The sequence below is a fragment of the Sycon ciliatum genome, chromosome 1 (assembly GCF_964019385.1).
Source record: "Sycon ciliatum chromosome 1, ocSycCili1.1, whole genome shotgun sequence".
Classification (NCBI taxonomy): Eukaryota; Metazoa; Porifera; class Calcarea; order Leucosolenida; family Sycettidae; genus Sycon; species Sycon ciliatum.
The window spans coordinates 74,464,896-74,482,026 of NC_088643.1; the positions used below are offsets into that span (position 1 = coordinate 74,464,896).

Here is a 17,131-nt window from a genome sequence, read left to right on the forward strand (position 1 = left end):
GCGCAAAATGCAAGGCTATGTCCAGTGCATTGCATACGCGCAATTTTATCAATTGTCATAATGGCCGCACATACTCCTGTCGGAGCGCTAGCAACTCTGTCCAAAGTGAATTTTGACCATGGCACATCAATCGTGGTGAGGTACTAATGTTTTTATTAGTCTGCCAAGGCAGTGGAATGCATAATTCCATGCACCGTTTCCATGGTTACCATGGGCTGTTACCATGGAATTTCGTAGTATGCCTTGTGCGATTGTTATCAAAGGTTTTGTTATGGGTTCCCACACGACCACCAGAGATACCAGTTTATTATAGTTGAGAGTCGTATATTTCACGGGACGAGGACAGATTATTGACACCAGCATTAGGGAAAGGATTCGACTACTGACTAGATTATGGAAAGTTTGGTTATATTATGTGAACTACAATAAAATGAAGTTGGTTGCTCCAACGAGGAGCACACGCTTCTTGCCGAACTTGACACTTGACTGACTCACGACTGCCATCCGGAGCACACGAGGAGCACGTCGCACCTTCCGCTCGGCAAACCTGTAAGAAAGCACCACTCCCTGCTCAATACACAGTGTTTCGGGGAATTCACCCCTCATCAACTTCATGACTATTACCGCCGAAGTCGCAACTTCTAAGTTCGTACAATAAAATGTACGGTGCAATGCATGAGCGCACCCATTTAGCTGGGCGCGCATATTATGTGTATAGCCCGACTATGTACACTATAAAGTGATGTATTAGATCAAATGTACGGGGTTTTTTATGTGCAGGGGCAGAAGGAGGGAAAACAGGCTACAAATGTGTATGATACTAATTATTGCATGCAGGGGCAGCGGGGAAATGGGTCAAATATGGACTATGGCTGTGTTTACATGAAGCGTTTCAACCCGGGTTGAGTTCGACCCGGGTCAGATTTCAACCCGCCATGTGCACAAAGTGAATGGCGCGTTTACATGACGCATTGCGCTTGACCCGGGTTGAGATTTCGCCCCGGGTTGATTTCAACCCTCCCCCCAAGGGGAGGGTTGAAATCAACCCGGGTCAAGAAAATCGTACGAACGTACTTCTGTGCGTATCTCGCGCCAGGTTTGAACAGCACTGCAGATGCAAATTTCGCGCGAACGGATTCACGTGACCATACAGGACTGTAGAAGTGGACTTTTGGCGGCATATCAGTATTTGACCTGGGTCACCTGTCTTCATGTAAACGATCACCTCTTTTGTCTATCGTACAGACTTTCAACCCGGGCTGAACTCGACCCGGGTTGAAATTTCTCATGTAAACACAGCCTATGGTTATGAAGTGTGTACGTACGAACTACTACTGCATGCAGGGCTAGGGGTAGGGGGTAATGGAGTGCGTATGAACTACTGCATGCAGGGGTAGGGGGTAATGGAGTGTGTATGAATTACTGCATGCAGGAGTAGGGGGTAATGGAGTGTGTATGAACTACGGTATGCAGGGATAGGGGGTAATGGAGTGTGTATGGATTACTTCATGCCGGGGTTGAGATCCAAATATGGGATGCGTATAACACGATCACGTCTAAAATTTGTGGACTCCTTCATTATCCCCTGAGCAACAGTTTAGGGTCAAGTTTTAGGTCAATGTTAGAACAGAGGCCATGCAGCATGTCTGTGTATGATGGTCCTACCGGTAGGTCCTACCGGTAGGACCGAGGTCTATGCAAGCTATCATTAAATAGTATTTCACGGAGAAGGTGGAGAGCCCGAACCTTGGAAAAAATTATTCAACATGTGAGTTGAATGCTGTAGAAAATTCAAAGATTTGCTTCATTCCCTGTATAGAGTGCAACCAAGTATGCATGCCCTGTTATACACAGTTCAAAATTGGACACGGGCTCTGCTGCGCGCAGTAAACATTGACCGGGAAACCTGGTCCTGATGAAGTATGTAAAATGTGTACAAACATGTGGGACGAAATGGGCGTTGCACTGGTTTTAGACGTGAGAAGTTCAAGTACATGTAGTAGTCATGTACGCTTGAAAGCACCCGTTTCGTCAGGAAATGTGTACGGATGACATGTGAAAGAACCTTGTGCACATGGTCTATTGATTATACATGTATGTAGTGTGTATGTAGTGGCCTATTCTGTGCAAGAATGATCTCTACATGTACATTCATAGCTTACCTGCACAGCCATACCATTACAGCAAGTGCAGCGTTATGGTTTGTTTTTGCTTTTTGTTCTCAACCGTGGTGTCGTCTAACTTTATCTTTCCCGTGTTCAGGTGTACAACCGCCTGGCAAAGTTTACTGATACGTTTGGAAGTCGGTTGGCAGGGACAGCAAACCTTGAGAATGCCATTGGTCAGTCACTCAGCTATGGCTGAGCCCAACCGAGGTAGCATGTAGCAATGTTTAATGCCAGGCACGCTCAGTTCACACAGCACCGTACCAGTTCCGGTACGTCAACATTCTAGCGGTTTGGTATAGTGTTGCTCGTCTGCTTCAGAGCAGTTGCTTCTTGAATGCCAGGCACGCGCCTCTACTTGAGCATCAGCACTCATGTCCTCAAGTGAGTGACTGTGTGATGCACATGCAGTTTAGCTTGCCCTATGACCCGGGGTGCTGCTGTTGAGACGCTGAAATGCTGCATACAGCAATTGTGTTCTTCTGATGTGACATCGTCTCATTTTCATATGCACTGTACCAAGTAATAGTTTGCAAGCCGAAACCTCACGTATCTGCTGTTGCGTTCCTAATAATAACATTTCTCGGGGCATTAGATCGGCATGTGTACTTCTCAAAGTTTTGGTTAGACGGCCGTAAAAAGTAGAAGGGAGTGAATCAGACAGATTGTTCAAACGCTATTTTATGCTCGGTAAGGTTGGCAGCTGTGCTGTATTTGTAATGAGGCACGCTTTGTGTTTCGACTTCATTCTCAGCTTGCTCCGCTGGTGATTGGCTTTAATAATGTCTTCAGTGCACTTGTCTTTGTGCCTTTTCTTGTGTATAGATTACATGCTGGAAACAATGAAGGAAGATGGTCTGGATAGTGTTCATGGCGAGAGAGCGCAGGTAGGAGACTATCGAATTTCAAGCCTATCAGCCATGGCCATGAACTGTATGCATGCACCATGCTCTCTTCTTCAATGTGTGAAAGGCTCAACTGTATCAACTTCATTCTCTTTTAATAAAGTTAGTACTGTGTCTTAATACCCGATGATGCCCCATGTGTCACGTGTACAGTACTACTGCGTTCATGTAACATACACGTGTGTTCTATGTGTACCCCACGCATGCGCAGTTGACGTCATGTGTGGATTGGTTTTTGGCTCCTTGCTGGCGTTTCAGGCTTTCGTTAACTTGTTCTTTACCCTATATATATGCTTCTGGCAACTCGTGTCTTTCGGCACGTACCCACGGGCTTGACGTCAGCCTTGTTCCAAGTCCTGAGCTTGCCACGGTACGGCCTGATTGCTGCTTGATCAACATACGTCTGTGGTATCATGTTCACAGAAGCTCCGGTGTCAAGCTGAAGCACAACTTCTTGACCATCCACTAGCATTCTCGTCTTCACCTCCTTCTTCATGCGGCTATGGAGCGCATCCAATCAATCATCACTGCTAGGCTCATACACCTGGCGCTTGTGTTGGACTCGCTTGCTTTTCTAGCTGGGCATTGGGTGAGACGAGGTCTTGGGTTTGCCCTGCTGGCAGACTGACTGGAAATGGTTCTGCTTCCCGCACTGCCTGCAGGTCTTGCCGAATGCAGGTCATTTCCTTGGTGGATGGCTGTGTCCACAGTACTTACAGCTCTTGGACGCGACGTGGTGAGCAGCGTGTGTGTCTGTCTGATCATCCTTGATGGAGAGGTGCTGTTCGGATGACTTCTCGGACGCTTTACAGGTGTCGACTTCGCGTTGCAGTGTTAGACCAGGCTCTTTCAGTAGCGCAGACTGGACTGACGCTCTATTGATTCCGAGAACGATCCTGTCATGTACTTCAAAAAGAAGTATGATCGAGGGAGTGCAATTTTCGCAGTAGGTGCACGACTTGACTAGCACACAAATTCACGATGGCAATGTGTCAAATGGCTTGTCTGGCCCTTGGCTACGGTTATTGAATACGAAACGCTCGTATGTCTCATTTACCGCCCCAACGGCGTAGGCATCGAACTGGGCAATAATCTCCGCCATGGTACGATCATTCTCGGGCGTAGAAAATTCAAATCCAGATTTTCAACGCGTCGCCGTCAATCAAACTCAGAACCATGGCTACCTGAAAGGCATCCGGACGGTTGGTCAAATCGTTGAGGATGATGTGGTTCAGCCATCGTTGTTTGAACAGCCTCCAGTTGTCGGCACTATTTCCTGTCACGCAGAAACGAAATTTGGCTGGGAATGACGGGCTGTTTCCGGCGCGTGATCCGGCACTCGGGGTGGCGCTTCCAGAAACACTACAAGTACTCCCAGCGGAGCTGCTACCTTCTCCAGAGTGACTACTACTACTACTACTACTACTACTGCTGCCGCTAGAGGAGCCAGCAGAGGCTTAACTGTTCGAACTAGACATCGTCGACTGGCGCACTTACGCCGAAATTTACTGCAAGCACACAAAATATAGCTACGGAAATACTAATTTACTCGAGCGAAGTTCGGGATCCGGCTGTCGCCGTGTTACGTGGTCAGTCTTAGTTATATCCAACAATGCTACAGCCGTGTGAATGGCACTTAGAGTAATAGCAGGGAGTAGTAAGAACAGTTACTGTAGAGGCAGAAAATTTCGTCCAACTCCAAAGAAAGGGAGTTCTTCCGGTTGAAAATTTCGTCCATGGATCATAATAGTGTATAGAAAAGCTGGACAAATCGACATTAGTCCGGCACTTAATTTAGTCCAAAAGTTCCTTGGACGAAAAAGTCTAAATTAAATTCCAGACGAATATTTCTGCTTATACAGTAAGTAAGAACAGTTAAGCAAAAGTTAATACTGTCTAATCTTGTCTATTGTTATAGTGTCTTAGACCGTGCAGGCTGCAGTGATACTGGCGTATTTATAGATGATCCGATACTAGGACCAATAGCATTTCTGAAGATAACAGTGTGATTAGTGATTGTTGCTGAACTGTTATTTCCTGCAAGTACATGTACAGTGTACAGTGTACAGTGTACAGTGTACAGTGTACAGTGTACAGTGCAGTACATGTACAGTGTAGTACAGTGTACAGTGTAGTTCCTAAATTTGAATTACTGTGATAGAGACTAACTTGTCTTCGCTGGTGCTTTGAGATAAAAACATTGCCCCGTGCAAGGCTGCAAAGAAGTGGCAATGATCTTTTTCTGAGGCTGCTCCACTGTTTGTTGTTGACAGGTCCCTCTCTGGGTGCGCGGCAAGGAGTCTGCTACTCTTCTTGAACCGCGCAATCAGAATCTGGCCATGATGGGCCTCGGTACGAGTGTCGGTACTTCTCCTGAAGGTGAGTTCATCAGTCATGATCACTGTGCAAGTTAACTTAATATGGTGGTCAACCGATGACCAGTCCGTTCACCAGCTCCACCTGTATGCACTAGCATGCTAACAGCTCTGTTAGCACTCTCGTTGTATGTATAACGCATGTCCTGCGATGGCTTGGATAACAAGTTCTAGTAGTACATGGCAACTCAGCTACGAGTTTCAGTGGAGAATTCCTACGGCATAAATAATTCCAACCTGGTCATTTAATCTCTGTTTTCAATCCGGAAGCGGCTCTGTTCGACTGGGGAGGGGGCTTCCCGATGACTGCAGCGAGCGTCAGCCCTTCTCCGAGCCCATGCGAATATATGCTGCTGACCGACTGGGTCATGGCGTTGACAGCGGCGGATGATGTGCCGCTCTGGTCCGAGTATCAGCGGCAAATTCCATGATTGGGTTGCAGCCGAGGTGGAGGTGGTGCTGGGGCTGTTAGTGGTTGATACTGTAGCTGTTAGTGGTTGATACTGTAGCTGCTGTCCCAGATGGACTTGGACCTTTAGGGTACTGCACGGTTTCAAAAACAGCAACACAGACGGGGAAAAGAGAAAATTAATACAGACACATTGGCCATACGCACACCATTTGCTCGACAGCCAGGACATGCTATGCTCGTGTGAAGAAGAGACACGCGCATAGCACTAAAATATGCCATGGCTGACATGTGCAATGCCGATCCCATGGCAACGGCACGTGCATTTGTCATGCTGTCATAACCCAATCAGGTCGTCGACCTATATTAGGGATCTCAGCGAGTGCAGTGCGCAGGGTGTTTGCGCATACATTGCGTCATCGAGTTTTGAGTGCAGCTCGCGGACACAGCAGAAAAATGGCGACGGTCGATTTTCGACACTAGGGGACGCGGTGGACACTAGCGGAATCGTCATCTTCATCGTCGTTCGAACATACTTTGTAATTCCCGCCGAAGGACAGCGTGGCCAAGGCGATATTGCCCCGGTCGATTTTCCTATAATTTTCCATGCGGCAAGAACCCACTTCAGAGAGGATTCAGTCAAAAATTCAGACGTTTTCTCCGGTTAGATTGTCCTAACTTCGATTTTCAGTGCATCAGCCATCGCGAACATCGCCGCCATTATCACTCAGAGAGAAGACATCGCGCTCAGTAGAAGAGGTGTTCACGCTGCGTCCAAGAGTGAAAGATTGTGCTCTTTGACCCTCCATAGTTCCTCTGAGAGAGTGTCTGGGAGATAGGTAGCTTGGAAATGGCCGTAGAACGTGCTTTCCTGGACGCAATATTCAGCCATTTCTACTGTCTTCTTCAACTTGATTTATTTCGAAAAAAATGTTCTTTTCCACGATTTCTGCACTGGACGCGTTTGGGATCAAAAATCTCACCTGCGCAGACTGGCTGCGCAGTTCACGCGCTGAGATCCCTACCTATATAGTTCATCCAAGCATCCATGAGCCCCGAACGCTCGCCTTGCCAAGTCCTTTAGAACGCTGGAAGTTGGTTCCACATTATATTACGAGAGGTTGACAGTTCTTGTAGGTTGAACATATCGATAACAGATCTGAGAGCAAAATATAGCAGCATGGTTGAAACTATGCTACTACTTTGAAGTAACAGCATAAGGTGGAAGAACTAGCCAATCAGCAGTCAATCAGACTGTAGAGAGCTGTCGAGATGCCAGCGCACAGGGGATTAGTTTTAACTAATCAGCTGTGCGCTGGCATTACAGTTTCCTGCTTGCATGTGGGGAACTCGGGATATGACACAAGCACCTGTGAACTTGCTAGTGTCAATGATGAAATTGTTCGCTGAGTTCCAATTTCTGCTGTTCATTTTGGAAAAAAATATGTTTGTACATCAGCCGGGTTGACTCACCTGTGTCTGGTGTGTGCTGTTCTGTACACTAGGAATCACGGCCGAGGTGCTGGTTGTTCAGTCGTTCGATGAGCTGCACAACCGAAGCAAAGAGGTAGCCTGCTTGATGACTACTGTACTGTCGGGCGCCGAAGAACGGCCAGCCTAGAATTTCAGCAAGCACAGCATACCAATGTATACACGGTGACTCAACTGTGCATAGGCTGTATGTAATGCATGAAAATAAGAACGGTCTAGGCTAGGAGACTGACCCCCCCCCCCCCAGTTCTTCGGCGACCAACAGTACTGTACTGCTCAAAGTGTGTATGTTGAAGATATGACCTTGCTTCTGTAGGCAGGGCTTGAAAGTGATGACATCAAACACAACTGGGTTGTAAAGATTTCGTGTATGACTACTATTTTTTGTGTAGGTTTTGTATCATGTGTTTTGTATGTTGGGTGTATGACCAGCCCCTCATGCCAACTGCCGGTGTGATTTTTCTTTGCCAGCACGGCAGTAGTATAATTATATTCCTGAAAGAAGGACATGGTGAATGGTCGTGTCTGCGGATCACTTAGAATGTCATTATGTGGAACTCTCTGTCGAACGTTTGTGTTCCCCGCTCTTTTCATGGAAGCTGACCTTTAGCACATGCAATGCAGGGCAACTCACTGTAGCCATGTGCTTTCCAGGGAGAGTCGATTACAAAGCAACGAGAATACAGTCATGTACTATTTGTAAGCATGCAGTAGACGGGTTACACTGCTCGTAATTAAAGCACTCAATGTGTTGCTTTGTACGCTCTCACTGTGCTCCTAAGGCACTAGGTAAGATCATTGTCTACAATGAGGTGTATACCAGCTCTGGCACCTCTGTCATGTATAGATACCATGGTGCGGTGCAGGCCGCCGAGGTCGGCGGTGTGGCCGCGCTGATCCGCTCCAACACGCCCTTCTCCATATACAGTCCGCATACAGGTGTCCAGGTGAGGATGGTGGCAATGCTGGTGTCAGTGTTTTAGACCAGCACTCTGATAGTAGTGTGATATATTTAGGTTTGCCATGGTTTGACTAGTTGCCCACGGCTCTGGCCATTCCGGTCTTCACACTACATGTAATTGGACGGCCTCTCTGGTGGAAACTATCCAAACAATCCAAACAATCCTGCCATTTGCCATCGTCATCAAACTACAGTACTGTCGGGCGCCGAAGAACGAGGGGGGGGGTCAGGGGTTCTAGCCTAGCCCGTTCTTATTTTTAGCCAACACAGCAGTTTCGTTCTTATTCGATGGTACAGTCTTACATGTACATTTATGCAGAGTTATAGTTACGTCTGAGTGTACGTTTTAGTGTACAATACGGTTTCCGTTCATATCTGCAAAAATTCCAGCCCACACCGTTCTTAAAAATTGGTGAAATTCTAGCCTGGCAGTAATTCTAGCCTGGCCGTTCTTCGGCGCCCGACAGTACTGTACTTGTATTGCATTCTGCGTGATGGGACTGCAGTAACTGTTGTAGAGAGGGCTTCTTTGTAAACTGGTACTTCAAACTTGTGTTTGTTACCGAAAAGACTTCCGTTCCACATCTCAGCTGCGCTCTTGTTAGTTGTAATGTATCATGATTTTTGCTTTCGTTTCTTGTGGATTACATAGGTGTATGAAGATGGTGTTGAGAAGGTGCCTGCAGCTTGCATCACAGTGGAGGATGCTGAGATGCTTAGCCGCATGGCAGCCAGAGGTAGGCAGAGGTAGGCATGCACTAGTCAACTGCACTACTAGTAAGTGTTGCAAAAGAAGGATTTCCTGTGCTCACATTTTATCAAGCACATCTTAGCGTCCGCGCTCTTCGAGTTCATCTTGAACTCTCTTTCAGAGTGCGTCAGGACAGGTCGCCCGTGTTTTGTGGTGCGTCCAACACCCATCTGCCTCTGGAGAATCCCACGAATGTCTGACCGTATAGTACATGTGTTGGAGAGTTCACTGCACAGTGTGCTTGACTTTCATTTCAGCATGCTACTTCTGAGCTCAATATAGGCCGCTTGTCATGTTTCTACTGCTACAGAACTCGGCTTTCTGTCCTCTTGTCTTGTGCTGAATGAATGCCAGATGCTGTCTGATGGTCGGTAAAGCCGTGAAACTCAGAGTCACAGCAGAAACGCTTTGATTCCTTCTTTCAAGTGTGTGAATGGCAGTATGTTGTTACCTGCTCTACTTCATATCTCTACCTGTTCCTTGATGTTCCGCTTGTTTTTATTCCCCAGGCACTAAGATAGTTGTCAATGTGAAAATGGAGGCAAAGAACCATGGCTTGGTTTGGTCACGCAACACGGTTGCAGAGATCAAGGGCTCCACGTACCCTGACCAAGTAGGTACCAGTACATGTACACAGTGTGTGAAGTACAATTATTGTATACAATTGTAGTGTGTGCGTGCGTGCATGCATGCGTATGTTGTTTCAGACAACTCTTGAAAACTGAAAGTTCTTGTTTATTTTTGCCATAAGGAACTGTCCATTTTCATTCTACCTTGTATTCTACTATTGTGATTGTCCTGTGTCAGGTTGTGTTGGTCAGTGGTCATTTGGACAGCTGGGATGTCGGCCAGGGAGCCATGGATGATGGCGGCGGAGCCTTCATCTCTTGGCAAGCGCTGTCAGCAATCCACCATCTTGGCCTGAGACCCAAGCGTACGCTGCGTGCTGTGCTGTGGACTGGAGAGGTATGGTATGTAGTATGGTATGTAGTGTTATACTTGAAAGTACGTGTGGTAGCAGTGCCGGAAACTGGCGAAAAGAGACCCCACCATCGCCTCATGCATCACTATCATGTTGGTACCACCAGCCTACCAGTGTCATCTGACATCTTCTACTGACAGGTTTCTTCTTCGCTTAGCTGGTGGTCAAGGTGCTTCTGTGGACGAAAGTAACTCGCAATATCCGTGCCTGTGCTGTGTGCTCTAGATACACAGTAGATAAACCCCGACACAAGTTCTAGTCACACTGCATAACTCGTTTCAGTTTTTTAAAACTTTGATAACACTGCCTCACCGGGAAAGGAAAACGGGAGAACATGAAAAGGACAACAGAGAACAATGGGAGGGTGCGTGCTGCAGGGTAGCCATGTTGGTGAGTCTGGAGGCACTCCACTGACCATTGGTCTCAGCATCAGCATGCCACGAGAGCACCAGAAAAAGGGGATGCATGGAAAAAAGGAAAACAGACGGATCCCGTCGGATCAGATGATGCACATGTAGACAGAGAAAGAAAAGGGAAGAAGAAAAGATAAGAGAGCCAACATACAATAGAGATAGTTGAGAAGAGAAGGAAAGATGACTGGTCGGTTTCACTATTCTCAAGACAGATCATCAGAGTGAAGCTCATGAAACAAGCAAAAAAAACGCAATTTGTTGCAAAGGCGGCTGCCAGCAAATGTAACTATGGCACAAGTGTGCGCCAAGAAGCTAAGGGTCCCAAGGGCAATGGGAGCCTATTTTGATTTTTTTTAGAAGCTGCAATGTGGAAATTGTGTAAGGTGTGCAACAACTCAAGACATAGCCAGAACTTTCAAATCAGAGGCTGTGATGTTCTTATGTATCCTGCAGCAAATAAAGAGAGAGAGAGAGATACACGTGTAGAATAGTCAGACCACTGGCAGTCTCTATTCAGGTGTGAAATTCTGCAGGCCATATTTATTTATTCCCGTAGCTATGCAGAAGACGTTACTTCAGTAACGTCTGGCGCTAGCCAGGGTCCACACAGCTTTAATTTGGTGTTTGTTTGTTTGTTTGTGTCACGGCTGGAGCTATCCCGTATCTGTCCCGTATCTGTCCCGTATCTGTGACTACAAAGGCTCTACAGGATTGTACATAACAGCTGTCCACAATATTTGCGGGCTCCTGTATCTGTCCCGTACCGTACCAATATTCGTCGTATTATGTATACGACTCCCTGATGTAGAGGGAGATTTGGAAAGAAATAGGGAGACGAGGAGGAAATTAAATTAGAATAGACGCCGATTAGGTGATAGGATGCGTCAGCATAAACATACTTTGGAAGAGAGATCCCGTCGTCTCCAAAATAAGCGTGAACGAGCGATTCAGTGCCGGTCACAGGAAACGTCGGAAGAGAGATCCCGTCGACTCCAGAACGCCCGTGATCGGTAGAGTCCGGCGGTACCAGGCAACGTCAGGACAGACTTCCCTTTGAGTCCAGAACGCCCGTGATCGGCAGAGTCTAAGCCGATCCCAGGAAACGTCAGGACAGACATCCCGTCGAGTCCAGAACGCCTGTGATCAGCAGAGTCAGCGCCGGTCCCAGTAAACGTCAGGACAGACATCCCGTCGACGCGCAGAAAAACTAAATCTGCAGCCTCTTTTGCCGTCGAACAGGATACGTATTTATATAGGAGACTGTAAATTTATGTAATGTCCAAATTTCGACGTGAGCAGCAGGTCACTCGCGTTGATTTTTCGACGTGCTAGCCAAATAACGCGAGCTGAACTTTCGCGTCGCAGACATCCCGTCGACGCGCAGAAAAACTAAATCTGCAGACTCTTTTGCCGTCGGACAGGATACGTATTTTAGGAGACTGTAAAGTTATGTAATGTGCTCCACAGGCAACCATGCATTCGGCGTCGTCATTGGCTCAACAGGTCAATGTACATGTATTACTACAAAAAGGCCAGAAAAATCCGATCACTGTATTAAAATCAACTAATGTTCGCTGGCGATTTAATTTCGCTGATTTCGCCGCTTGGTACCAACCGGCCAAAGTAAATCGCAGGCCAACGTTTGTCATATAGGCAAATGATGCATGATTGAGCAATGGATGCATGTGAGAGCAAAAATACCGATCGATTTCAAATTTGACGTGAAACTGCGCGTCACGTCGGAAATAACGTGCATCTTAACCTCTCTAATAGAGAGGTTTCTATTTCTCATCGGCCAAAATTTGTTGATTTACAATATAAGGAGATAAAAAGAAAAGAAGGAGCAAAACAAAAGTAGATGATTATTAGAGAAATAACAATCCGCAATAAATTCTGCAAATACTTTTGCCTAACTCATAATATTCAAACCGATTGAAACTTTTTTGCAATACAGTGATGTGGCCAATCAACGAAAAAGACATTCCCATCAGTTCTTATAACATGTACGATGAGCTAGGCAAAAAAGCATAAAAGCATAGCGTAGGGCCCTGAGCTTCCAAGCTCTCTCGTTCCCGTAGCTATGCAGAAGACGTTACTTCAGTAACGTCTGGCGCTAGCCAGGGTCCACACAGCTTTAATTCCCGTAGCTATGCAGAAGACGTTACTTCAGTAACGTCTGGCGCTAGCCAGGGTCCACACAGCTTTAATATGGTGTTTGTTTGTTTGTTTGTTTGTTTGTGTCACGCCTGGCGCTATCCCGTATCTGTCCCGTACTGTACCGTACCAGCAAAGACAGCTGGCCACAATATTTTTGTTTGTTTGTGCCATCGACATGCCTGGCGCTATCCCGTACCTGTCCCGTACCATCAAGAGTACGGAATCAACAAGAGAATGAGTATATATGCGAAGTGTATGGGGGAATGCATTCAGTGCAGTAACATTTTGTGTGGATTTGTGTGCGAGGCCGAGATCCCACTAGCAGGCTGGCTGGGCCGCCTGTCGACCAGCCCGGGAATCGCATGTAGGCCGATAGCATCATAATTATAACGTATATACAGTCATGTAGATGTATAGCAGGGAGTCATATTATGTAAACGACTCCCTGCTGTATGGGGAGATTTTCTGGAAAGAAATACGAAGTAGGGAGACGAGTAAATGCAATCAGAATGGATGTTAGTTGCCGTCAGTATAATAATAATAAGAAGAAGAACGCCCGTGATCGGCAGAGTCAGCGCCGGTCCCAGGAAACGTCAGGACAGACATCCCGTCGACTCCAGAACGCCCGTGATCGGCAGAGTCAGCGCCGGTTCCATAGCTATGCAGAAGACGTTACTTCAGTATCTCATTAAAACGTGTTTGCAATACAATGATGTAGCTAATCAAAGGAAAAAGCATTTCCATCAGTTCTACCAACATGCACGATGAGCTAGGCAACAAAGCATAGCGCAGGACCCTGAGCTTCCAAGCTCTCTCGTTTGGTATTTGTTTGTTTGTGTCACGCCTGGCGCTATCCCGTATCTGTCCCGTACCATCAAACACAGCTGGCCACAAAGAGCTGGCCACAAGATTTGCTGGCTCCCGTATCTGTCCCGTACCTTACCATCAAACACAGCTGGCCACAAACAGCTGGCTACAATATTCGTCGTATTATGTAAACGACTCCCTGATGTATAGGGAGATTTCTGGAAAGAAATAGGGAGACGAGGAGGAAATGCAATTAGAATGGACGTTAGTTGCCGAGTAGGTGATAGGATGCGTCAGCAAAAACATTTTGGAAGAGAGATCCCGTCGTCTCCAAAATAAGCGTGAACGGGCGAGTCAGCGCCGGTCACAGGAAACGTCGGAAGAGAGATCCCGTCGACTCCAGAATGCCCGTAATGCAGTAACGTCTGGCGCAAGCCAGAGTTCACAAAAACATATATGCGAAGTGTATAGGGGGAATGCATGCAGGGCATGCAGGGCGATGGTGCAGTAACGTCTGGTGCTAGCCAGGGTCCACAAACACAGTGTACAAGTGAGATTTGTTATTATCGAGAGCAGACCACTTTACGACTAATGATTTACATACACAACATCGGGGAGCAAAAGTCTCCATAAGCTGCCACATACCAACTAAATACAAAACCATGCACTTCAAACGAGCTGACTTGCACGCGTGGCCCTTTTCACGAACCCAGACAAAAGTGCATCAGGGGAGCCAAAGCCGGGATCCCGGGTGCCTTGGGGCTAGCCCTTTCCCAAAGGAGATAAAAGGAAAGGAAGGAGCAAACCAAAAGTGGATGAAGTGAGAGAAAAATAACAATCCGCAATAAATTCTGCAAATACTTTTGCCTAAGTCATATTCAAACTGATTGAAACGTTTTTGCAATACAATGATGTAGCCAATCAAAGGAAAAAACATTTCCATCAGTTCACATGCACGATGAGCATAGCATAGCGTAGGGCCCTGAGCTTCCAAGCTCTCTCGTTTATTTTATTTTCCGCATCCGCCGTGGGAACGTCACCACCCTCTAGGATCAAAGGCGCAGATGCACCGCCTAAACGGTGGGAGGTGAGTAGATCAGACCCACCACCAAGTGGCCATACTAGTATCCTATTTGATAGTATGCTGCTGGTCTGTGTTGTTGTTGTTCTGTGTTCAGGAGTATGGAGCCTATGGATCCAAGAAGTATTACCAAGATCACAAGGTATGATAGCCTGTGTACAACACCAGTCATAGTTCAGTTTGAAGCACACTGGACTGGTTTTGCTCTGCATGTCCAATGTTATTATCACTCTTAGGCCACACCGTTTTCTATGTTTTGCCCCCCCCCCCCCCCCCCACATGATTCGAAGCCCTGAGTCAAAAACCAACACTCAAAACACCAGTATCATACCCCCCCCCCCACACACACACACACGACTCGAAGCCCTGAGTCAGAAACCAACACACTGCATCATACAGCATGTAAGTGAGCTATGCCATGTACAGTGATGTATGCGTACACGTAGTTGACTGGCTGTGTTGAATTCATCAGTGCACCGCTACATGTACGTACACTTGCACAGTGACGAATTGCAGTCTGGTTCGTAGTGGGTGCTGCTGCGGTTGCTGTGTGTGCGGGGGGGGGGGGGGGGGGGGGGTGCGTGCGTGTTGGTGTGTGCATGCGTAGGGAAATTAGCAGGTTATGGATGTTGAAGTAAATCCCTAAATCTGGTCGTGTACATGTACGTGTATAGTATTTGCCGAATGGAAGTCTTACACCTTTTTACACTTTATTACTGGGCCAGCAAAGGGGGTACCCCGGGTGCGACTTACAATCGAGCATGACATCAAAAACGATAAGGACATGGACCTGGAAATAGAGGGTCGACTTACAATCGAGTGCACCGTGCGACCTACAATCGAGGAGATACGTATGCCCTTTTGCCGTTTGCGTGTGCACATGTTGTTAGTGCTGTGTTTGGTTGTGCTGTGCAGAACGAGGCTCATCTGATGAACATAGTGATGGAGTCGGACATTGGAACGTTCCAGCCTCTGGGTTTCCGCTTCACTGGTTCTTCCGAGGCCAAGGGTATTGTGAGCGAGATCATGCGGTACATGCAGCCGTTCAACGCTAGCAGGGTGCTCAATGATGCTGACGGCTCGGACATTGAGATGTGGCTTGCTGACCGCGTGCCTGGCGGTAGTCTTCTAAATCAGAACGATAGATATCACGACTTTCACCATTCCAATGGTGAGTTTGTAGGTTGTGCAAACGGGGCTACATAGAAATAGGATAGTGCAACATTTGATACTTTTACAGAATTATACCGAACACAGCACTTGACATAATTATACCGAACACAGCACTTGACTATCGGGTGCGTAAATATTCATCTGTACACACAATGTGTGCACGCATTCGTAATGCAGTATTTACAGCCAGAAAGGTTTTGCTCAGCAGCATTAATACCGCCTCCAGGGTGCCAGAGGCTGCTGGAGTGCAGGCGTCAAAGGTGCACTTCGGGCCGGATTTCATGTAGCGCAACAACAGTAATTCTGTGAGCCTAATTTGATGACTACCAATGGCAATGCTGAGCCAGCCCAGCTCAGTGTGCTTGATCGAAGTCTGTGCTAGTATTTGTGCACCTCATACTCATAGATCGCTGTTGTTTGTTACTGTATTGTTTCATGTGTCCTGTGCTGAAATCCAGGTGACACCATGACTGTGCAAGATCCCACCGAGATGGATTTGTGTGCAACACTTTGGGCAGTTGTAGCGTACTGTCTGGCGGAGATGGATGAAATGCTTCCGCGCTAGCGTGTCCCCAGCTTTTCAGTGGCATCTTTCTGGCTTTCTAATAGACTACGTGTATGCTCGTCCTGGTCCAAGCATCCTTTTGGACATTGATAATCGGATAAGAGTGGACAATATCCTCCCTCCCATCCCCTGTGCTATTTTTATTTTGCTTTCACCCCCTGTGCTATTTCTTTTTGCTTTCTTTTGCAGTTCATATTCATCAGACTCCAGCTGTAGGATCATCGCCATCACACATTGTACCATTGTGGCAGCATGCAGAGTAACGTAATAATATACTTGTAGAAATGGAAACATTGAATTACTTGCTCTATTCAACATACTAGGAATTCAATGTTTCCATTTCTATAATACTTTTTTAGAAGTTTTCTTTGTGCGCGCTGTGGCTAGCAACCGACCTCTTTTTTACCTACAGATCTACGTTTGCGTGCGTTGGTCCCAACAGCTTGCACACACAACTTCCGGCAACATTTGTGCGTGCTTTCATAAGTTTGTACAGAAGTGTGTCTGCACCAGAAAGTAGTAAACATATTTTACTGCTCCCTGGTCTGCACTAGTCTCGGAAACGTCTGAAAAATATCTGTACATTGCATTTCAAAAGTGACGTCAACTTGAAATTTTGCCGGGGGAAGTTTTGCAGGCTTCTATACAAGACAGGTATTTGTATGTCAACACTAAAGCCAGGCTTATGACATAAGCCTGGCTTTAGTGTTGTGCCGACAATGTATCCTGAAAATCAAGCTTCTATTCAAAACAGGCTTTAACGCGCCGCACGTGTATCATTGGGTGATGAGTAGGCATTTCGCTACACTCATCTGCACCAACTGTTACTGCAATCCAATCCTATTATTTCTACCGAGACGGAGACATCTGAATGCAAGCCACATGCTCTGAATTGC

General features: G+C 46.8%; 1 protein-coding gene across 2 annotated transcripts; it reads left to right on the forward strand.

Annotated features, from left to right (window-relative positions):
• The first annotated feature begins 2,264 nt into the window (after positions 1-2,264).
• On the forward strand, positions 2,265-16,702 carry LOC135805415 (carboxypeptidase Q-like). 2 transcript variants are annotated; one of them, XM_065319445.1, is made up of 11 exons: positions 2,265-2,549; positions 2,991-3,052; positions 5,344-5,449; positions 7,360-7,421; positions 8,128-8,292; positions 8,959-9,043; positions 9,567-9,670; positions 9,865-10,023; positions 14,595-14,639; positions 15,413-15,668; positions 16,129-16,702. In XM_065319445.1, the coding sequence occupies exons 1-11, from the start codon at positions 2,540-2,542 to the stop codon at positions 16,233-16,235; spliced, it is 1,161 nt and encodes a 386-aa protein (XP_065175517.1). In that variant the 5' UTR covers positions 2,265-2,539; the 3' UTR covers positions 16,236-16,702. The 2 variants fall into 2 exon arrangements, with proteins under 2 accessions (XP_065175517.1, XP_065175518.1); XM_065319446.1 differs by having other exon boundaries at positions 2,265-2,341.
• The last annotated feature ends 429 nt before the right edge of the window (positions 16,703-17,131 follow it).